Below are 24423 nucleotides of genomic sequence, written 5' to 3'. Positions count from 1 at the left end.
AGTCCCCATAAGTAGGTCTCGGTGGGGATTCCCATCGATATCAAAATAGTACTGTGTAATAAAATAATTTAAAATTATATTAATTTACAAATGAGGACATAAAATTATTACAACCATTAATAATTAAAAATCACTCACTCTTATTCGATTGAGCACTTGATCCTTATATTGTTGGGGTACATCAGAAAAATTTAGATGACCACCCGGGCACAACATGCTTACTTGTTGGCCAAGAAATCAAACATAGTTGCTTGCTTTAGTGCCAACAACTTTGCCAGTTTCAAGATCTACCTCCACTGGTAAGGGCTTACCAGCTTCTCTCCTTTTTTTTTCGAGGTTAGCGTTTTGCTGCAACCCCACGACCCTTTCTGACCGGAGGTGGAACTATATTTATTCGAGAGAAAATTATTATTATTATTAGTAAATCATACATTCACTATTTATATTCAGAACAATGTTAGATCTGAAAAAATATGAAAACCTGATTCGTAGGACGACGGTACCCTAGAAGGATCAGGGGGATCCCTGCCATCACCATCTCCACCATGGTATGTCGCTAACGTAGCTGACATTGTACTTTACTTTGAAGACGGAAAAAAATGTAAGAATTCACAAAATGTGAAACACATAATTGAAAGTTCACACAAATGGTAATGCGAAAGAAATTAAAAATTCATTTAGTTGTAAAAAGTTTTAGTAACAAATGTTTACAAAATAAAAGTTACACCGACGAATCACTATCATTTCCATCATTCACCAAGTTTACATTTTCATCCTCCACATGTTCAACTAGTAAATCATCTACTTCTTCAGCAACATAGTTTTCATCAAGTTCATCATTCTCTATCTCAGAATCCACTAACTGATCGGACGATTCAACAATTACTGGAGGTTCGTTCGATTGCATAATCAACTCTCCAAGATCAACTGTCAACACAAAATTGGAAGAGTTAGAATCACTAACAACATCAACATCAGTCTCATCTTCATTGTCATTAATGTTCCAAATTTGTCGATGGCTAATATCTTCAACAACCTTCCAATCGCGACCTCTGAGTGGATCTTCAAGATAGTAAACTTGCTTCGCCTGGTTAGCAAGGATGTACGGTTCATCTTGATACCAATATCCACGAGTATTTATACTGGTTATATTATTTTCAGTGATTGTTTTCTTTCTTAATGGATTAGTGTTATACCATTTACATTCAAACAATGTGACTGTATATGCACCAGTATAAGATATAGTGATTACATCTTCAAGTGTGCCGTAGTAATTAAACCCTTCAGTTCCAGCAACAGTAAAACCACTTTTTTGTGTCTTCCGCTTTTGGTCTCGCTTCGACGCAATAAACCGAACACCATTCACTACACAACCTTCGTAAAATGTTGCTAAGTAATCGGACCCAGAAGCTAGAGCGAGTAACTCATCACCATTTTGTAAAGTTCCAAGCTTCTGCAACTCATACATCTAAATACATAAAATGTATTAATATGAGAGGAATATAAATGGTTGAATTAAAACTTTACAATTTTGTCATTATACCTTCTTATGAAACCACGGATGGAAAGTTTGCCTATGCAAGACATCGTGATTACCATTAGGATATTCATGCCTGATCTTGTCGAAATGTTCACTGTGAAGTATGATAATGTCAAGGTACGATAGAGGGAAATAGAGAATAAAAACTAAAAATTTAATAAAATAATTTATAAAAATGTAACAAACTTACTCTATGTAAGCTTGGATTTCAAGAGAATTTTGAAGAATGTACCACTCAGCTTTTTCACGACCGATATGATCAAGAGGCTTGATAATTCCGCTAGTTAAAGGACGAGATTGAGAATTAAAAACTGAGAGATAGCGACACACAGAAGGCGCATCTTCATTTCGATCAAGCCGATTAAATCTTGTTTCACACCCTTTAAAGTACATTGAACAAAAGGTTACTGCCTCATCAACAACATAACCTTCTGCAATTGACCCTTCAGGACGTGCCTTGTTTCCCACATAATTCTTCAATTTTTTCATGTACCTTTCAAAAGGATACATCCATCTCATAAAGACCAGGCCACCCAATATCGCTTCTTCAGGCAAATGCAATACCAAATGTATCATTATGTCAAAAAAAGCTGGAGGAAAAATCAATTCCATCTTGCACAATAACAGAATTAAATTATTTTGAGCATCCTCCATATCTTTTACATTTAGAGTTCTAGAGCATAACTGTCAAAAAAAATTACACAGCTGAGTAATAGTTGTTGCAGTGTCACGAGGTAGAAATTTACGGACACCAACCGCTAGTACTCGCTGCATAATGACATGACAATCGTGGGATTTTAACCCAATAATGTTAGACTCATCTAGAGAAACTTTGCTCTTTAAATTTGAACAGAAGCCATCGGGAAACTTGATTCCTTTAACAAACTGACAAAAAAGTTGTCTTTTCTCACGAGTCAAAACATAAGGAGCATGCGGCTTCATTAGCCTGCCATTCCCATCTTCATAAATCCACAACGATCCCCTAATACCCATCTTCTTTAAATCATGTCGCGCATTGGTTGTGTCCTTTGATTTATCATTATCCAAGATGGTTCCTAGGAGACTATCACACACATTCTTCTAAACATGCATGGCATCAATGTTGTGTTTTAAAATATTCGTGCTCCAATACTCCACAACTCGTAGAAAATACTTTTTTTCCTCCAATTACAAGTTTCTGCAACTCTTCTACGTTTCACGCCCCCAAAATTTTCATGATGTCCGGGAATTTGGGGTTCGAGATTATTAACTTGTGATAATATCTCTTCACAAGTAAATCGTCTTGGAGGAGGTCTTCTTTCAACTTTACCATCAAATCGAGTATCCCTTCTCATTGCATGGTTACTTGGCAAGAACCTTCTATGACCAACATATGATGTCTTCCCGATCACTCGAATGGACGTCGTGTCTTCATTACAAGTAGGGCAAGCTTTATAACCTTGACCACTCCACCCATACAAGCTACTACGAGCAGGAAAATCATTCACTGTCCACAAAAGCGGAGCACGCATGGTGAACATCGAGTTGGTCGAACTATCTCTCGTTGGTACCCCATTATTCCACAACTCCTTTAATTCATCCACCAAAGGTCTTAAAAATATATCCATGTCTTTGCCAGGGGATTTTGCACCAGGAATTAGGGTAGATAGCAAAAAATAATTATTTTTCATACATAACCAAGGTGGTAGATTATAGTTAGCCAACACCACTGACCACATGCTGTATACAAGACTCATGTTGCCAAATGGATTAAACCCATCAGCAGCTAACCCAAGTCGAACATTTCTTGGGTCCCTTGCAAACTCGGGATGTTTTGCATCAAAGTCTTTCCAAGCTAAACCATCGACCGGGTGTCGCAAGACCCCATCATCTTTTGATTTTCCAGTATGATGCCATATCATGCTTTTCGTTGTAATCCTCGAACTATATAATCTTTTAAGTCGAGCTGTCAACGGAAAGTATCACATGACTTTGCAAGGAACTTTTTTTGCTTTGCCGTTCTCGGAAGTAACCCAACGACTAGTTCCGCAAACTGGACAAGCCTCCTTGGATGCATTCTCCTTATAAAATAGGAAACAATTATACAAACAGAGATGGATAGAGTCATAACCCAAGTCTAATTTCTTCAATCTCTTTTTTGCCTCGTAGTAAGTTGCTGGAATATTATTTTCCTTCGGAAATGCAAACTTTAAAAGCTTCAACAATTCTTCAAAGATGTTATTAGGAATTTTTCCTCTAACTTTTAAATGCAATAGCTTTGCTAAAAAGTTGAGAGACGAAATCGAATCACAACCGGGATACAATTCAGCTTCAATTTTCTCAAATAAGTCATCAAAATGAGGGTTTGTGGTTGGTTGTTCATTTTCTCCTTGTACATCCTCAAATAAGTTTTTAAATTTAAATAAATATAAAATAATTAGTTTTTCAAATTAATTATTATTATTTAAAAACTTCATATTAGTTATTCAAATTTATACTAGTTATATGCTTAATTCCTAAATTTATAAATGTTTGTTTATAAAACAAATTCATTAAAAGTTACCATTTTCTTATTTATTCATAATTTTTAATTTTTTATACTACCTCAAAAATGCAATAACAATTATTTTTTAAAAATTTAAATAAAAGTTTTATTCAAATAATTTAAATTTTTATTTAAATTAAAAAAAATAAATCAATTATTCTAATATATGTCTTTTTCTAATTTTTTAAATTTTTTCATAATTCTAAATTTACTAAACTTTGTTTTCAAATTTTTATTTAACTTACCAACAAACTTTTTATTTTAAATAAAATCTAATATAAAATAAAAAAATGCACATTATTAAAAATATACATTTTTTTAATCTGAAAACAAATAGTATACAATATATATATCACTGTTACAATATATATAAATTATATAAACATTAATATATACCATATATTTTATATACACATATATATAAATAAAAAAATATCAATCTTATATGTATATTTACAATTTCTACACATTAATAATAGACATATATATATAAATAAAACATATATATATGTACAGATTAAATATACAATATATATACTACAAAATATATTATATACATTATATATATAATATACAGTATCTATATTTCATAAAATAATACAATACAATATATATAATAATTATATACACAAATTATGATATATATATATATATACAGATAACAAAATTAAAAAAATCAAAACTGATATACCAAATTATATATATACAAATATATATTGTGTATATATAAACAGATTTCTATTTTTATATACAAATATATATATATATACACAGATTAGGAAATATATACACAGATAAAAAAATTAAAAAAATCAAAACTCATATAACCAAATATTGTATATACATAAATATAGACAGATTTATATATATAAATATACCTATTTTTATATAAAAAAATATATATATACACAGACTTTTATATATAAATACTCACAATTATAAACTCAAAAATTATTTAAAACCTAAAATATATAACATTCGAAATTTAAATACACATTATATATACAAATCTAAAACCTAAAACTATATAATAATAAATCTAAAATAAAAACAATAATTACCAAAAATCGCCGGTGGTGGTGGTGCGTCAACACCGTCGGGGTGGTGGTGCGTCGGGGCAGCCAAGGGGGGGGGGGGTCGGGGTGAAGGGAGGAAAGGGGGGGTCGAGCTGAAGGGGGGAAAGGGGGGAAAAACGGTTTTTGAATTTCGGAAAGAAAAAAGAAAAATGGGGGAAATGGGTCTGATGGGGTATTTAGAAAGGGTGTAGCAGCGGACTATTAGCGGCGGAGATCCGCCGCTAATAGTAATAAAATAATTAAAAAAAATACTATTAGCGGCGGACCCCCGCCGCTAATAGTCCGCCGCTACTATTTTGAATCGTATAAGCGAGAATTATCCCGTTCATTTATTAGCAGCGGTCTATTAGCCGCGGGGTCCGCCGCTAATACTAATAGCGGCGGAGCAATTGCGGCGGGCTCGCTGCTACTAGTATTAGCGGTGGAGCAATTGCGGCGGACGACCCGCCGCTAATACGTTTAAAAAAAAAAAGAAACTGGCCAACAATAGCGGCGGACCCCACTTCCCGCCGCTAATACCCTGTTATTAGCGGCGGAGGTGGTCCGCCGCTAATAAGCCCGCCGCTAAAAGTATAAATTGTTGTAGTGCCTGACCTAAAAGTAGGCTTAACTAATAAATCAAAGAACATGAATAGTACTCTGAGTTGAGCCTAAGCATATCAGGATTTGGATTCTTTTAATCTTAAGATCAACTACTGATATTGACTTGGAAAGATATGACGGTAAGTTTATAATATCTTAACTAAGTGGCAATATCGGTCCAGTCCAATGTATACTCCATACATTCGAAACTAGTATACTTTACCAATGTCCTGGAAAGAACATAACACTTACTCCAAGTGTAAGTACACATCATTGTTGATTATCACATTAGTGTAAATCTAAAACACTGATGAAACGGGGACTTAGTCTTTTGATTCATATAATCACAATCACATTCCACTGTGTTGACGATACTGTAATTGTGAATAAACATATGATCCGGACTTAACAGATTCTATGTGTAAATGTAATAAACATATTAAACCATTAGCATGTAAAATTCATGCAAACATAAATCACTTCAAATTTCTTAATTGATAACTAATCAGATTGTAAAGGGTTTTATTTATGGCACAAAACCCAACAGTTTGCTGCTGAACTTTGGTGATTTCAGCAAGGGATTCAAGGAGGTTTAAGCTATGGTAACTCTAGTTATTTTCTAGTTGTGTTTTCTCAAGATTTTTATTAGTTTCAAGTAGCGATTTCACAAATTGGTGGCTGTTAGGGTTAGGTTAAGTTGTAGATCAAATTCTAGAGCTCATTTGAGTTGATTATAGCTTTTTGCAGCTGGTTCTGGTGTATGGGATTGAATTTATGCAAGTTTGAGCTTTGAGTTCAAAGCTTTGATCTCTAATGGCATGTTCAGCTTCAATGAGTTTTTTTTGTGAAATACTGGTTGGAAAATATTGTCGATGCATTGTTTAGGTACTCTGGAAGGTTTGGTTGCATTTGGTGGAGAATTGAGCAAGAAATGGAAAGTTTGGGGTGAACTGGTGCATATCGGCTAGCTAGTTTTACCAGTACCTCTAAAACCGGCTAGGCAGGGCCCCCAAACGCTTCATTTTCTTAATTTTTGTCCATTTTAGTGCCGTAGTTGGGGGTTTTCCTATTTCTAGAGTTTGAGTAACCCCTAGAGAGTATAACATAACCTAGGGTTGTGGGTTCGGGTTTTCAGGATTAGGGTTTTTTATCGTGTGATTTACCCAGTTTCATTTTGTGATTTGGGCATCCATCTAGCGCGAGACTTTCTGTTCAGGTCGACCAACACACTTGAATTTGGAAAGAAGGTAAGAACTGTATATAATGTGTGATATCAATATCTGAGTGTATGTATATGTTATGTGTATATGCATGCTTAAAATGTTAGTTGCACTACCAACACTTGTATAGTTAAGGTATAGGGTGTATTGGTATAGTGAATATTATTTGAGAGTACATTACAGTGATACCAGCACAAGTACGGGAAAGTACTGAGTGTGTGTGGTATATCACCCAGGGGTACTCATGGTATGAATCAAATCCTTCCAACACTCGTACAGTGAGGTACGTAGTGTATGTGGTATAGTGGCTATACCCTAGCATGGAACGTTCTTCCTCATCTGTTAAGCCTTGTAATTAGGTGTATGGGCGCCTAAATACAAGTCAAAAATTATATGATATGTTATATACTTTTCTTACTGAGTTTGCTGACTCACAGTTCTGCTTCCATGTGTAGGTAAAGAAAAGGCGAAAGCTGAACAAGAGTGAGCCTGAACTGAGATGAGGTTGTACATGTCAAAGCAGCGCGACCTGGAGTGTTCGGTCTCGGGACATCTGGGGATTTTATTTTTTAGTCGTTGTGCGACCTAGTTATTATATTTAGACGTATTTTGCATAAAAGATTAGAATCAGAATCTCGATATTTGTAAATTACTATGTAAATTATAAAGTTTAATTTTTATTATAAAAGTTTTAATTTGACACGTTTTTCGAGAAAAAGCTTTGGTTAGCACTGTAATTGAAAAATCACTATAGCGTGCCTTAGCATTAGGGCGTTACAATTTTGGTATCAGAGCCGCCAAGTTTCTCTACCGAAGCTTGCTAAGACATGCACAATCGTCATCAGAGAAAGCTCGGTTCACGGTTCAATAAGCTCGTAGTTGTTTAGTATTTTAAATGATTATTAAAGAAAGTTAGGAAGCATATTAGATTATAATTATTGATTTTAAGTGTGCTGCCTTTAAGTGCATAAGAGCGGTATAAAGTTTTATGATCGTTGTCTAACTAGCCTGGCTTATGGGTTCGCAGGCTAAGTCCTATAAGATGGACGCCCAGCGAAATACAAGAAATCAGGGTAAGATGGTTGAGACCGGAGGCGGTCAGGGAAATCAAAATCCCCAGAATCCTCGTGGTCACGGCCGTGGTCGTGGCAGAGCTTAGGGTGGTTGTCCTGTAAATCCTCCTCAAGCTCCTCCGAATTAGGAGCAGAGGTTTGTAGAAATGCAAGATCGAATTCGCCAACAAGATGAAGAAATTCAGAGATTAAGGCAGCAGGGTCTTCCTGTCGTGCCTCCTCAGCAAGCTCAGGCCGTTGCAGCTCTAGCGGTGCCAGCAGAACCACATGTTGCTGGCAACTGTATGGAGCCGTTATACGAAAGGTTTTTCAAGCAAGCACCTCCACTGTTTTTGGGAGGTCCTGATGTAATGAAGGCTGAGCAATGGCTCACAGTAATTGAACGAATTCTGAATTTTATAGGGGTGGTGAGAAATGATCGGGTGACCTGCGCCACATTTCAGTTTTAGGAGGATGCTCTCGTGTGGTGGGAGTTGATAACCATCACTCGGGACGTCACTATTATGACTGTTGGGAATAATTTTACCAGGATCTTAGATCTACTCACAAGTATGTTTATTAACATCCTAAATATGAACTTTCTAAAACGATAAAATAAACACATATAAAGTTAAGAAAACCTTACATTGATGCAGCGGAATAAATGTCTCATTCCACTCAGATCTCTAACCCTTGATTCCTTTCTGTAGCAGAGTATAATCAAGATCTGAGCCCGAATCTCCTTCTTCTTCAAGCTTTGATCCTTCACAGTCTTCCAATCTATGATTGAGTTACTGCTTGCTGTGTGTGGGCACTTACTCTTTCACTAGGGTCACGAAAAAGATGAAGGAAAAGAGGGAGAGAGGTTTCGGCCAAGGTAGAGAGTGAGGAAGGCTCAATTTTCTGAAGAGAGAAATTTCTGTGAGAAAGGCTTATTGAAAACTTGTGTTTTGACTGAGCCATCACTTTCTATTTATAGGCAACTTACTAGGTTTAAGTTTAGAATTATTTGGCATTAAAATAATGAAAATAATAATTTGAAAAAGCCTTATAAGTGGCCGGCCATAGGTGTTGTAATGGGCCCCACTTAATTTTGCAATTTTATCAAATTTTATCTCTATTTTCTCAAAAATGCCAATTTTCCAATTCTAACCTTTTAAATGCCAAAACTAATTATTTAATAATTAAAATACATTATTAAATAATATTGTCATTTAATTTAATTATTAATTAGACATATAAAGTCTATTAATAAATAAATAAACCTAGAAAACTCTTTTCCTTACAATTTCACCTCTTAGTGAAAATTCATAAAATCAGACATAGTCTAACTTTAGAATTATAATTGATCAATCACGAATCAATTAATGAGTCTTACAAGCAGAATGTTCTCAACTAGAATGGGGACCATGGATCTATATGCTGAGCTTCCAATAAGTGAACCAAATTTACCAAGTAAATTCCTACTTATTAATTCTTCGTTGAATCCACTCTTAGAACTTAGAATTGCACTCTCAGACTTATATAGAGCATATTGTATGTTTCACGATACCAATATACTATCTCATTTAACCATTGTTATAATCTTATTGTGATTTAAAGATCCTCTATATAGATGATTTACATCGAGATGGGATTTCTTTACCGTTCTCACCCCTCAATGTATTTTGCCCCTTAAAACACTTAGCTACCTGTAAATGGTGTTTAGTGATCTAATAATTAGTCAGTTAAACAAGAGCTCATCCATTTACTTCTATTTGCTAAGCTCGAAGGGAATCATCACTTAACTTCTATACACCAGTAGAAGCTATAGATTCCATATTTATGTTCAGCACTCCCACTCAATCATACTATCATGTTCCCAAAATATACGTATCACCCTGACCCAAAAGTAGGCTTAACTAATAAATCAAAGAACATGAATAGCACTCCTGAGTTGAGCCCAAGCATATCAGGATTTAGATTCTTTTCAATCTTAAGATCAACTACTGATATTGACTTGGAAAGATATGTATAACGGTAAGTTTGTAATATCTTAACTTCGTTGCAATATCGGTCCAGTCCAATGTATACTCCATACATTCGAAACTAGTATACTTTACTAATGTCCTGGAAAGAACATAACACTTACTCCAAGTGTAAGTACACATCATCGCTGATTATCACATTAGTGTAAATCCAATAACACTGATGAAACAGGGACCAAAACTTTTGATTCATATGATCACAATCACATTCCACTGTGTTGACGATACTGTAATTGTGAATAAACATATGATCTGGATTTAACTTATTTTGTGTGTATGAATGTAATAAACATATTAAACATATTAAACCATTAGCATGTAAAATTCATGCAAACATCAACCACTTCAAATTTCTTATATTGATAACTAATCAGATTGTAAAGAGTTTTATTTAGGGCATAAAACCTAACAATGACCTAGGAAGAATTCTGGGAATTATTTAACGCCAAATATTATAATGAAGCCGTCCGCAGTGCTAAGTGGAAAGAGTTCACCGAATTAGTGCAAACTGAGGGGATGTCGGTTACTGAGTATACTACAAAGTTTGACCGTTTGGCCAAGTTTGTCGTGGGTATCGTGCCAACTGACTTCAGTAAGAAAGAAAAGTACCTAGACGATTTGAATGTCAAGATTAGGCATGATTGGTGATCACTATCAATGAAGCAACCACTTATGCTGAAATAGTTGAAAAAGCTTTGAGAGCTGAGGGTGCTGTGAAATTTCTTCAGGCGCCCCGAGTGACTTCGAATGTTGGTGGAACCCCCACTTTTCCTACTCCTGCCTATGGTAGGGATGGTGGTGATTCCACCACAAATCAGAAGAGGAAAGTTACCCCAACATCTGCTGGTTCGTGGCAAAGCAAGCGGTTCCGTGGGAACCAAGGCAGAGGTGGACACTAGGATTACTCTTACCCTGAGTGCCCACGTTGTAAGAAACATCACTCGGGAGAGTGCAACCGGAAGACATGCTTTCTGTGTGGCATGGTGGGGCATTTTAAGAAGGATTGCCCTCAGGCAAAGAAAGAAGAGCAGAAGTCAGAGGCAAAACCTGTTCCTCCTCGGGTGTTTGCTATCACCCAAGCTGATGCTGCAGCCAGTCCTTCTGTCGTGACAGGTCAACTTCCCGCCAACAACTCCTTGTTTACAATATTATTTTATTCGGGAGCTACACACTCATATGTGGCTATGCAAATAATCGATGTTTTGGGTAGGCCTTGTGATATTCTTGAAAGAGGGTTTGGAACCCTAATGCCTAGCGGGGAGTTAGTTATCTCTATATGCCGGTTAGGATCTAGGATAGGGAGTTGAGTGTTTACCTTATAGAACTGGAATTAACGGAGTTTGACATTATACTTGGGATGGATTTTCTATCCAAGTATTCGGCCAGTATAGACTGTAAGTGAAAAATGGTGACTTTTTAGCCAGAAGGTGAAGATCCATTTGTTTATGTTGGATCAGTTCAGGGGTCTCGGATCCCAATTATTTCAGTGCTAAGGACTAGGGATCTACTGCACAGCGGATGTGTAGGATTTTTAGCAGTGGTCATAGACTCCAGCATACCTGAAACATTTGGGCCTGAGGTAGTCGGAGTGGTAAAATATTTTCTCGACGTGTTTCGCGAAGAGTTGCCGGGATTACAGCCACAACAAGAAATAGATTTGGTGATTGATTTGGCACCTGGAGCTGAACCTGTTTCCAAAGCTCCGTATAGAATGGCTCCAGCAGAACTCAAGGAGTTAAGTTACAACTTCAGGGGATGCTTGATATTGGGTTTACCCGATCCAGTGTATCGCCCTGGGGAGCTCCGGTTCTGTTTGTGAAAAAGAAAGATGGTTCCCTCAGAATGTGTATTGATTATCGGGAGCTAAACAATTTGACAATCAAGAATAAGTACCCCTTACCCAGAATCGATGATTTGTTCGATCAGCTTCAGGGAAAGACGGTATTCTCAAAGATCGACCTACGATCCGGTTATCATCAACTCAGAATCTAGGAAGAAGATATACCAAAGACTGTGTTTCGAACCAGATATGGGCACTATGAGTTTCTTGTAATGTCATTCGGATCGACTAATGCTCCTGCAGCCTTTATGGATCTCATGAATAGGGTATTCAAGGATTTCCTCGATAATTACGTCATAGTGTTATCGATGACATCCTTGTATACTCTCAGTCAGAAGAGGATCACAAGTTGTATGCAAAGTTCAAAAAGTGTGAATTCTGGTTGTCGGAGGTGTCTTTTCTAGGACATATTGTCGGAAGAAATGGGATTATGGTTGATCCAAGCAAGATTGAGTCTGTGAAGAATTGGTAGAGGATGAAATCAGTAACATAAATTTGAAGTTTTCTCGGTTTAGCAGGGTATCATCGACGTTTCGTCGAAGGATTTTCTAAAATCTCTATGCTTCTGCTGGGTGCACTGAGGTGGATTAATCGAGAAAAGCCGAGTAAATTCAAAGGGAGTTGTTACACAACTTGCATTGTTGCTTTGGTTTACAAGATATGGCAGGCCAAAAACAAACTTTTCTGGTGCAAGGAGTGCACTGATCCAAAGGTGCTAGTCCGAGAAACTAAATGGCTAGTGAAAAATAGGATTACTTGTGTAATGCCTAATTGTATAGATCAAAAAGATTTAGGTTGGTTTAGAGCGTTATAAGTGTTTTGTTACAAAATTGATGTATAGAATTATATATGCTCCATGAAAAGCCATAAAATGTAAACATAAGAAGTTTATTGTGCAATGAAATTCCTCATTCATCCAAAAAAAAAAAAAAAAATCTTCAAAGTGCTTAAGATTTAGGCCCCCTCTATTAAACCGAGGCAAATTGAGTAGCAATTTGTGAAAGCCAAGAAACGTTTATGATTTTTACTCCTAATCCATCAGAACTTACGAGTAATTAAGGTGGCGTTTGGTAACACGTTTGTTTTCTAATTTTAAAAACTAAAAAATAAAAGTAGATTTTTTATTTTTAAAATTTTGTTTTCGAAAAACAAAAATGTGTTCTATAACCACTTTTGTTTTTAAATTTTAAAAACAAAAAACAAAAGTATGTTCTGTAACTACTTTTGTTTTATAATTTTAAAAACACAAAATAAAAGTATGTTCTGTAAATATTTTTATTTTACAATTTTAAAAACAAAAAACATAAATTTTAATTTTTTTTTTTGGTTTTTAAATAAAAAAATTATGAATATCATTTATTTTTATTTTTAAAGAAATATATAAAAATTATAAAAAAAAAATCAAATAAAAAATACTCATTAACATCTTAAAAAAATTCAAGTAATTTAAAATCACGAAACTCATTATCTATGACATAAAACCGACAAAGTCATAATAAAATATGAACTAATAATTATTCAATCTTGAAGAAAAATATTAAAAAATTTCTAATTGTTAATAAGTTTCACTCATTATCTTCATTGTGGATTTGCTCTCCATAATCCATATATGATCAGCAATTTCATCATAGACATTCGCCATTTCACGAATTTAATCTCTTGAAATGCTAAACCCAACAAACGAGCCTTCAATACGCCAAAGTACCGCTCGATGATATTTCTCAAAGACGAATGTCGATAATTGAACAACTCCTTTTTTCCTGAAAGATTATGATCTGCATATTGATTCAAATGATATCTTTCTCCTCGATATGGAAAAAGAAAACCAGGCATATTTGTATATCCAGAATCAATCAGATAATATTTTCCTAAACAATGTTAATTGATATTAATTTTTTCATATAAATTATCTAATCAAAATTCAAAGATAGATAACTTCTTTAAAGTAACTTCTCATGCTAATTAGCCTCATGCCAACCTAAAAACAGTAAGCAATTGCTACAGCTAGCCATGACCCATACATCATTTTTTCCATTCTAAGAATACTTCAGATCCATTATTTCTTTTCATAAAATAATCAATAAAGATTCAAACAGGAGATACTATAGAACAGTCGTCCATATTTTGCAAGTACTGAAACAACATGAACTTTATTAAGACATAGCAAAACCTTGAATAAGCATATCAACATATCAACATGTAAATTTGAGTTAATAGACAAGAAATATAATTACACTAGAAATCATTGGGGTATCTTTGGATTAGTAATGTTAGGTAAGCTTGAGTTAAATAGTATAATTACATATTATAAAACACACAATTAACATTTTACAACACATACAGGTTATTGAGAGATTTAACCAAACAGTTCATATGCACACAAATTTTAAAAAGAACAAAGTATATTAGGGGTGGGCATGGCCTCCCGTTGTTGCCCCTATCTCCGTCAGCTAGCAACACTTAACAAACATCAAATAGAAAATGTCAAACATATTAACACAATTCTATTACTAGCAAATGTCAATTTATAACCAAATAAATCTTTTAGTTGTGAAATTCAGTTGTCCTCAGCAAAATAGATAAGATATCTCAATTTTATGATTTTATATTAGCCTAAAATAAGGCCTTCTACCTCTCATTCTATCAAACACATAGATTTCATTAACACTTACAGCTCAAAGCACAAAACGATAGATGAAAACTATGGGATTCATCGTTGCTCATAGTGAACTCTTTATATGGTTTTGATGAACAGAGAGATGGGAATAAAAACAAGACAACACTTAATGACTGCATTTAGCACAAACCCACATGTAAACAAAACACTAAAGACATATTTAAGAAAATATCTTATCCTAGTACCAAGATTTAGCTAGTGGTATTTTGATTAATCTATGGTCTGAACTGAAATCCAAATCTTGATAATGTCAATTAAGAAAGAAACCCATATGAGGAAAAAGCAAATGAAAGAGTATACCAAACTAACTTTCTATAATTATGCAGATCCAAAGCCACCATATAACACTATTTTGAATCTTTAGAAAAAAAAAGACTAACAAAAAGACTACACAGTACACAGTATGTGAATCAGCATATCTTTATTAAGTGCCAAATAAGAATTCCTTCACATCTACCTAAAGAAATCTATATATAAGCTATATGAATTCCATCTAATCTTCCTATCAAAACACACAATATTTGCAATCTCAAATAAAGTCAAAATAAATTAAACATCTTACACCAGGATAGGACCACGATGCAACTCTTATTCAACACATGAAGATCAGTAGCATAAAATATTATTCTTTTCAATTTTCCACCATCTAAATTTCTTTCCTAAACCATAAACATATTTTAAAGTGTGTATATAAGAGAATGGTCACAATTAAATATAAGAGTAAAGTCTCCAGTAATGAGTATTGAGTTTTTTTTCCCCAAATCCTTCTATTTTTGCTATCAAACCAAAATCATGGTAAAGAACAAATATGTTTATCCCAAATTAAAAGGAATGAAAAAGAAAATACTCATAGACAAGAAAATATCAAGGCTTCAGTATGTGGATCTACCAAAGGACTCATCCAATGAATGATTCAACAAAGAAAGCTATTTATAATTGGAAAAAAATTATTAAAAAATAATATGGGAGAAGTACATACCAACCTTGTTGTAGTCCGTCACCTGAGGAAGGCCATGAATATCCGGCATCGCCTAATAGAGCTTCCGTGCGTAATGCCAGAAAGACTTGGACCTTCGGCAATGACGGTGTCGCCGAAAACGAGTACTTCAGAAACGACACCCCAAGCTTCGAATTCGGCGAGAATACTATGAGGTAAAAAATGTAGAACCCAATTCAAAGTAAAATACTAAAGTCTCATTTCAAAGATTAAACCCTAAATCTCATTAAACTAAAAATCTTTCAGAGAGAGAGAGGTGGGGAGAGAGTGAGAGTGAGAGTGAGAGTGATATACATAGAGGAAGAGATTACCTGAACGGAAGCCATTGAAGATCATTGAAATTGCAGAAGTAATGGAGAGCGAGAGAGAAGCGAGAAAAGAGGAAAAAAGTGTTTTTAAATTTTTTTAAAATCATTCAAAATCTGTTTTTGAAAATTTACATAAATTTGATTTTAAATTTTAAAAATAAAAAATAAAATATTTTACCGAACGTACTTTTATTTTAAATTACTAAATTTTTTATTAAAAAAATAAAAAATCATTTTTAAAATGATTACCGAACAGCCCCTATTTTTCCATCTATTTAAAAAATTAATAATAAAAATTCAGAGATAATATACACTGTAGTATATACCAAACTTATTAAATAATAATAATATTACTATAGCATACTAAAAGTTTATATATTAGAACAAATAAATACTCCATATGCCCTTTACTTAGTGAATTAATCACTTGATCCGAATATTAATATTTATCCAAATCCATCAGCATATATATAATATTTAATTTTAGTTGATCGCTATAGTAAACAAATTAAAGAGTTTAATTAAAATATAATGAACAATATTATTAATTATTGGAAAAGAAGAAAAAGAAAATTATCAATCATCTTCGTCCTCATGATCCATCAACCTCCAAGAACCATCATCTTGTTGAACCATTCCTTTGTTTTTCTCACACCGCCATGAAATTGGCACAAGGTACTCTTCTTTTAACCCATCCATACTCTTGTTCAACAAAGAAATATCTCTGTTAATTTCCAACTTAAAACCGCTTTTGCTCCCTTGCGTGCCTGCAACTCCATGCAAATGGCCCTCCAAATTGTGCCAGCTCGAAATGCTTCCAGGGCTCTTAAGGTACTTAGACTTTCGAGTGTCTATCACTAGCTCTTTTCCCACATCCGAATACCCAATAAAGGGATAGTTCGGGACAATATCTGCCGCGTTTCTGATTTTCAAGGCTCGTAGATCGTTAAACGATGAAAAAAGCTTCTTAAAATCGTTGTCACCCACTCGAGGGCTGGCGAAGACAAAGACGGTGACCGGACATGTTGCTGTGTTGGTGTTCCACTTGTGATCGTGATTAGAAATTACTGTCGGTTTGTTGTATCCGTTGGCCAATATATCTACTGCGTTTAGAGTGGCAATTGCAGCGCCCAAGCTATGGCCGGTGATCGTTATGCTGGTTTCTTCGTTCTTATATAGATCGATTAGTCTTCTTATCTCACTAAGAACCTGATAATAAGGTTCACATTGACAAATAATTTTGGTGTTTATAAGAACCAAGCACATAGGAATTTAAGTATGTAAATATTCTATATGTGGAAACTATATTATTGTTAACACTTAACATCCTATGTTTATAGAAAAATATCACTTGTCCCCACAATCATGTCTCATTCCTGTCCCAACAAATTATATTTTTCAATCTCATTTAAAATGCCACTTGTACATTTAAAAATCTATGTCTCTTTTAATCTGTTTGTTTTCCTTTAATTTTCGTATATGTATATATATACATGAAATACTTTTCAATGGTATTATTCATTAATGGGTACTAAATAAATTTAATTATAAATATTAATTTTAAAAATATTTAACTATTAAATTTTAGTCCGATAATAAATATTAAAAAAGAAATTTAAATTTCTATGCTTAATTTAGTTACTTAATTAAAGAAAATATTAAAAAATACTTCTTTTTATACTATATCAAAAATATATTTATATGAAAAATATTTAAGTCAAAATCAATCCTTTTTAATCACTTTTTGCCAAATATTTTTTTTAGTATTATTTTTTTAGGTGATAATCAATTCAAGTTCATATAATGTAAAGATGAAAAAATTTTATAATTAAATAGAAAAATTAATATAAAAACTCAAATTTTTCTAATATTATCCTTAATATCTATTAAAAGTACTGTAGCCACATGGAATAAGAAGAATTCATTTTCACGTTACATTAAAAGAAATTTCACTTTTTTTTTTAATATTCTTTCCTTAATTATTTTTTTTTTTTTCCGAAAATGAAATAAGTTTTAAGAAGCAATCTAAGCCTAGAACTCCCACAAGATAATTATATGAAAAGTAATAGTTATATGTACACACACGCCAAAGATTATAGATAGATTAATTACCTGTTCTCTCGCACTAATTTGATTGAACTTGGAACGAGGATCATCAGAAGTATAGATGGAGTACCATCCTTGGTGAACCTTAGGATCACCATCATGATTCCCAAGAATCTTTGAAGCCGAAATCAAATTAAACTCAAAATCATTAATCCACTCCAATGTCTGAACCGTACCTCTCCAAGAAATCACAATATCCCTTCTCCCAAGTGCAGCCTTTCCTTCATCTGTGGCCACAGCCACGTACCCCATCCAATTTGACTCCTTGCTCCAAGCCTCTCTAGACAGAGACCTTATCAGAAACGCATCAGGCACATCCACATGAGAAGTCGCATAAAAGAACTTGGTCACTCTGTACTTATTGAAAGGAGTCCCTTTCACCAGCCCAACCTTGTCAAAAAAGTTCTTCCTCCCGAACCGGCTGCTGCCTGCGAATTTCGATGCCTTTTCAGTGTCGAAAGCATCGTACGAAGCTTGAGCCATTTCTCCATAGTGAATTATGTATCGCCGAAGATCGATGTTGAGAGGGTCCAATAGGTCTTTCCAGTTGTTTTGGCCGCTCAGTTGTCTCCATATGCTAGCTATGTTATCCATTTTATTGTAGTTATTACTGGTGTTCTTTGTATTCTTCTTTTTCTTCCCAAAGCACTTCGGGAGAACGAGTCCTCTCAGACTTGTTCTTATTGACGTTGCTTCAGTGTTCTCTGAATCCATTTTGGAAATGAATTTGTAGTTGCGTTTAGATTTCTTGATGATATTACCTAATACCTTCGCATTATCATGATAACCATAAAGAAATTGCGTTTCTGATTAAGAGAATAAAGACAAAATTTATAACGGGCGCTTTTCATGAAGATAAATCAACACTACCTAACATATATACCCACCAATATAGAAAATAGTAATGGGTGCAGCCCACTAAAATGCGTGATGCAACCCTCTTTCAGCATTTATAAAAAAATTAATTTTTAGTTTAATTTTTTTTTGATAATAGTGTACATTATAATTATAATTATTTAATACATTATCCAAAATTTTAAGAAATTTAGAATAATTTACAATATAAATTTTTCAATGTTCAAATTGTCTCTTTCTCAGCCTGTAAAATAAAAAAGTGGCATATACAATAGATTCTTTGAACCTTATTTTAAGCGTGTTAAAATTTTCCAAAATCTCAAAATTTTGTCAAATGTCTTAAATAAGTAAAACATAAATGACCATAAAAAAATCAAACTAATTTTTTTAGATATTGAAACAGTTTACCGAGATTTTTAAAAACCGATTATTTAGAGCTTAAGGAAAATATAAAACGATAAATAATGGACAAGTAGTTTTTTACGTGGTTTGACAGTTATTAATCTTTAGTCCACAACTCTGTTGTATTAGCCTTACCGGTGAGTGTTTAAGTATCAAAAGAATTTGCAATATGAATATTAACTCTGTATTCATTTTATTTCTCTTAGTGAAGAAGAAAGCTCATAGAAATTTTTTGCAGAAGTTCATGTAAGTAAAAACTATTCACCCTTTGTATATAAAAAATAGGGTTATTTATAGGCATATGTATGGGTGAGGGCATCCCCTCCACCCACCTAGAGTTTTGTACTCAACATGTTTCAAAGGCTAGTATTTACAACAAGGTGATATGACCGTTGGTTGGTAAGGAGCCTCCTCATCGTGTGGTGTTAGGCCGCTGCAATCCAACTTATGGGGCCAAGGACACGTGTTGCCCAAAGGTTTCACCTTGCAAAGTTAGTTTCTAGACAAGTCGTTGGAGAAAGAGGAGCTACAGAGCACTTACGTGCACTACCACAGTTTGACACAAGGGACAAGATTTGATTTGGTGTCAGAAGGTATGCAGCTGTTGCCTTCAGCTACTGATACGACACACATGGTTAGGTTCCAAAAACATCTGGCTATGGCTTTCCCAAATCAGACTAACCTACTATAATCTTGAAGCACTCATCACTTCTGATTCTTCTTCATAGCAGTTTTATTAATTAGAATCTTAGAGTCCTTGCCTTCACTAACAAGAAGAGCCTTGAGGTAGCTTCTGGTATATAACATCATCCGTGATGCCGAGAGGCAGAGGGAATATACTAACCATGCATAATCTAACATGGCACCCCTCCACAATTTCCCACATACATTTCATCCAAGAATACAGATAACATTTACCCCAAGCTCTCGGGACTCATGAGTGTTAGGAGCTTGCAAATTTCTCCCGAATGTTTGTCTTATTTTTCTGATTCGTTGACATAGTATTGGAATGTGGAAGAAGTCTTCGCATTGCCCCAAGCATCCGAAGGGTTATAACATTTTGTGGTATTGCTGTCAATTTGCTGATGTGTGGTACTTGCTTAGTGTAGTCATAGGGCTCACACTCTGAGTTTAAGCGCGTTTCTCGTGGGAAGCGAGTGACGACTATAATTGAAAAGACACTAGGTTTCTGGCACGTCGGGGATGTAGCCATGATATGATGACTAATAAATACTTTATTCTATTTCTTTAGGTGCATTAAATGCAAACCTTACCGTTGGATGGCGTAACCTTTGATTAATTCAATCTAGACCGTGCATTTAAAAATTATTTGAACAGTTCCCACCCATATAAATGAGAGCATGGGCAATTAGAATCATTTTTCCTTCCCCACCTTACGCAACAATCCCTTCCCTAGAGAACCCTGTCAAACGAACTCTTTGACCTAGAAACCCTCACCTCTTTCCACCTTTCTGACCTAAGAACATCACCCTCTATTCTCGACCACAGTGTGGTGTTACTTAACATTCATCACTCACCGAAACAATTAGCTTAATGTTTGAGCAAGGCGCAACTTGGTTACTAAGCAATCTATAGAACTTTAGCCGACAACGAAAAACCACTATTTCATCTTTTAATCCGTCTACAAGTAAGTTTTTCTTTTACTCAAAGCAATATTTCTAGACTTCATTGTGAAATATAGTTTCCAGGTATATCTTTCATCCTTCTTTGATTTTTCTATCAGTTTAAAAAGATAACTTTATTTCTTGGTCGTATTCTGGCTTATTTTTTACAGCATCTATCCTTAGAATTATGCTTACCAACGAGTTGTGACAATAGATCAACCTTCTACGAAGCCTTCTCAAACGAGGAACTTAAGGTAGAGGAATCGGTGACTTATAAGCTGCTGTGTAAGGCTTCATAGCCACGTTCTAAAGCATTCATGAAGTTGATGGCAGGGGTCAACCTCAAACCCCAAGTGACTTAAGGAACAAAAGGCTCTGGAATCACCATTTTTGTTAACAAAAGCGAGTAAGGACGAGGAGCTTCTCACCGTCGCCTAGTACAATCGTCACCCCAAACCCCTCACTGAGGAAGAGGAAATCCAAGTTAGGTTTGTGGTAGCATATTTGGATGCAAGCGCTTCCGGAACGAGTACTTCTAGAAGAGGTAAATCACCCTTTCACGTAATTTTTACCCCCAACCTATCTTGAATGTCGCTAATAAACCAAGGGGGTTTTGAGAATTTTTTCCTAAGCTTTGATCCTCGTAGATATCCAATGAAGGATTATTCGATAGAATAGATCATATAGTTAGGCACCAAAATAACTCAGATTCCTCCCCAAATGTAACTAAAGTGGGTCCCTTTCTTACCATTGTTTTCCTGGGCTTCAAGGAATATGATAACTTTATTGGCCGGGAATAAGTAACTTTATTTGCAAGGGGGGAACCTTATAGTTACACATTTCACGGTTGCAATCACTTGACATATCTATTAATTTAAGGTGTGTTATTTAAGTTGTTATTTCCTCCCTTTTTGACTGATTTAGTTACGGTGGTGTTTTGAATTTTCCAGAATGCTTGAGTCCGAGATATTGAGCAATTTGATGAGCACTATCCAGAAGGTTAATGTTGTAGGTGACTGTAAGAGGAAACAGATAAAGTCCCGTGCCAAAAAGGTCAACCATATAGTGGACCCTCCGGCACCCCCAATTGACTCCTTGGGGTGGAAGCAGAGCAGCAACTAAGACGTTAGCTTTGACCAATGTTTGCCTGAAGATAGGGAACCCATGATTCCCTCAGACGAAGAAGACTCTAGAGAAGTGTTAGTGTTCTCGAAATTGGCCACAACATTGAAACGCGCCAACACTGTTGGATATATTTTACCAGGATCTAGATTTACTACCATGTATGTTTCATTAACATCCTAATATGAATTCTAAAACAATGAAATAAACACATATAAAGTTAGAAAACCTTACATTGGGTGCAGCGGAATGTAATGACTCCTTCCGTTCAGATCTCTAGCCCTTCATTCCTTTCTGTAGCAGAACATAATCAAGATCTGAACCTTGATCTCTTTCTCTCCTTCCTTTGATGCTGATTCTCCTTCTTGGTTGGATTCTACACAATCTTCCACACTATGATTGAGATACCACTTGATGTGTGTGGGCACTACTCTATCACTAGGGTTCGAAATTGACGAGGAAAAGAGAAGGGAAGTGGTGGCTAGAAAGTTTTCTCTAAAAGGAATGAGATGCTTGTGTATTGTTTCCTGAAACCATCACTTTTTATTTATAGAATGCCATCTAGGTTTAGGTTAGAATTGTATGGCATTAAAATAATGAAAAATATAAATGGTAATCCCTATACAAAGTGGCCGGCCAATTAGTGGATAATGGGCCTCACTTTGCAATTTTGCCATTTTGTCATTTCTCAATCCCATTTTCTCAAAAATACCAATTTTCCAATTCAACCATTTAAATGCCAATTCTAATTATTTAATAACTAAAAAATAATTATTAAATAAAATTTTCATCTAATATATTTATTAATTAGACATATAAAGTCTCTTAATTAACAAATAAAACCTAGAATCTCTTTTCTTTACAATTTCGCCCTTGCTTAGTGAAAATTCATAAAGTACACATAGTCTAACTTTAGAATTATAATTGATTAATTAAAATCAATTAACTGAGTCTTACAAGCAGTATGGTCTCAACTAGTATGGGGACCATGGGCCTATATAACCGAGCTTCCAATAAGCCGAACCGAATTTACCAAGTAAATTCCTTAACTTATTAATTCCTTATTGAATCCACACTTAGAACATGGAATTTCACTCTCAGTCATATAGAACGCTCTATATGTTCCACGATATAGATACGCTATTAGTTATCCATTGTTATAATCCTAATTTGATCAATGACCCTCTAATAGATGATCTACATTGAATAGGAACTAAATTACCGTTACACCTTCAATGTATTTTATCCTTAAGACACTTAGCTCCGTATAAATGATATTTCAGCGAAGTGAAATGAGATCTCAACCATTTATCTATGTTTAGCCAAGCTCGAAGGATATCATTGTTTCACTTCTAAATTCCTATAGAAGTTATAGATGCCATATTTATGTTAGCGCTCCCACTCAATTATACTATCATGTTCCCAAAATATATGTATCACCCTGACCCAAAAGTAGGCTTAACTAACAAATCAAAGAACATGTATAGTACTCTTGAGATCGAACCTAATCATATCAGGATTAAGATCATTTGATCTAGGATCAACAGGTGATATTGAATTGAATAAATATTACGGTAAATTTTAATATATCTAATCAAAGTTCAATATCGGTCCCTTCCAATGCATACTCCATACATCCGATACTGGTAAACTTTGCCAATGCCCTGGAAAGGACATAACACTTATCCAAGGTGTAAGAATACCTATCACTGATTATATCATGCCAGTCTAAATCCAGTGAACTGACAAATCAGGAAATAAACTTTCGAACATATAATTAAGACTATATTCCACTGTGCTGACAACACTATGATCATTAACAAATTCATATGTTCTAGACTTAAATAGAATTCATACATTATATATATAATCATGAAATAAATCATGTGAACCATGCAACATACAATTTTATTTCTGATCTTTATTAATAAGTAAATCTGATTATATTAAAATGGGTTTTATTTAGGGCACCAAACCCAACAAACACTTCCCCTCATCTAAGAAGGGAGGACAAAAGTGTCAAACATTCTGCTCCTCGAGATTCAAGATCTGCCAGGGTGGGAAGCCTTCCTACTTGAAACTAATAACCACCACCATCCACTCAACCACCAATTGGTAGCGCCAATGACAGGAAAATGGTCCTCTTGGCAACTAATACTTTGACTTAAATTCAGTCAAAACAACAATACAACCAACATAAACCACCCAATAAATCCTTAGACAACCAAGCACTCTCGGCCTCATCTTCAGCTAACCCATCTAAGCTTGCTCAGGGCCTCTAAACTAACTTGCCAAACATCTCGCCTTTACCCTTTAAGTTTCTTATGAAGTCCGCTCATTTTGGGCCTGAGGTCTTGGAACAAGTACAAAAATCCAATGCATACATAAAATGTAGGCTTGCGGAAGAATGCACCGTTGTCCAGTCTAGGACTGATCAATTATCCGCGATTAAAAGGGCGAGATCACAGAC

At 34.7% G+C, this 24423-nt stretch overlaps 2 protein-coding genes across 5 annotated transcripts; both read right to left on the bottom strand.

Annotated features, from left to right (window-relative positions):
• Positions 1-13244: 13244 nt before the first annotated feature.
• Positions 13245-16069, bottom strand: LOC115696947 (uncharacterized). Of its 4 annotated transcripts, none has more exons than XM_030623845.2 (3): positions 15847-16056; positions 15522-15683; positions 13245-13636 (listed from the first exon to the last, which is right to left on the bottom strand). In XM_030623845.2, the coding sequence occupies exons 1-3, from the start codon at positions 15869-15871 to the stop codon at positions 13440-13442; spliced, it is 384 nt and encodes a 127-aa protein (XP_030479705.1). In that variant the 5' UTR covers positions 15872-16056; the 3' UTR covers positions 13245-13439. The 4 variants fall into 4 exon arrangements, with proteins under 4 accessions (XP_030479705.1, XP_030479706.1, XP_030479709.1 ...); XM_030623846.2 differs by having other exon boundaries at positions 13245-13621; positions 15847-16044; XM_030623849.2 differs by having other exon boundaries at positions 13245-13621; positions 15518-15683; positions 15847-16032.
• A 219-nt stretch (positions 16070-16288) lies between these two features.
• On the bottom strand, positions 16289-18861 carry LOC115698152 (phospholipase A1-IIgamma). The gene is made up of 2 exons (XM_030625334.2): positions 17956-18861; positions 16289-17052 (listed from the first exon to the last, which is right to left on the bottom strand). The coding sequence occupies exons 1-2, from the start codon at positions 18661-18663 to the stop codon at positions 16420-16422; spliced, it is 1341 nt and encodes a 446-aa protein (XP_030481194.1). The 5' UTR covers positions 18664-18861; the 3' UTR covers positions 16289-16419.
• Between the last annotated feature and the right edge of the window lie 5562 nt (positions 18862-24423).

Source organism: Cannabis sativa, chromosome 7, assembly GCF_029168945.1.
Source record: "Cannabis sativa cultivar Pink pepper isolate KNU-18-1 chromosome 7, ASM2916894v1, whole genome shotgun sequence".
NCBI lineage: Eukaryota > Viridiplantae > Streptophyta > Magnoliopsida > Rosales > Cannabaceae > Cannabis > Cannabis sativa.
Note: the sequence above shows the minus strand (reverse complement) of the source record. Positions and strands in the feature narration are given on the sequence as shown.

Excerpts from the sequence above, each read along its gene's own strand:
- LOC115696947 (XM_030623845.2), bottom strand. The coding sequence starts at position 15,871 with ATGATCTTCAATGGCTTCCGTTCAG. Across the intron at positions 15,684-15,846 it reads CTTCAATGGCTTCCGTTCAG|TATTCTCGCCGAATTCGAAG; the intron begins GTAATCTCTTCC and ends TTTACCTCATAG. Across the intron at positions 13,637-15,521 it reads AGGTGACGGACTACAACAAG|ATCATAATCTTTCAGGAAAA; the intron begins GTTGGTATGTAC and ends ATCAATATGCAG.
- LOC115698152 (XM_030625334.2), bottom strand. The coding sequence starts at position 18,663 with ATGGATTCAGAGAACACTGAAGCAACGTCAATAAGAACAAGTCTGAGA. Across the intron at positions 17,053-17,955 it reads AAATTAGTGCGAGAGAACAG|GTTCTTAGTGAGATAAGAAG; the intron begins GTAATTAATCTA and ends CCTTATTATCAG.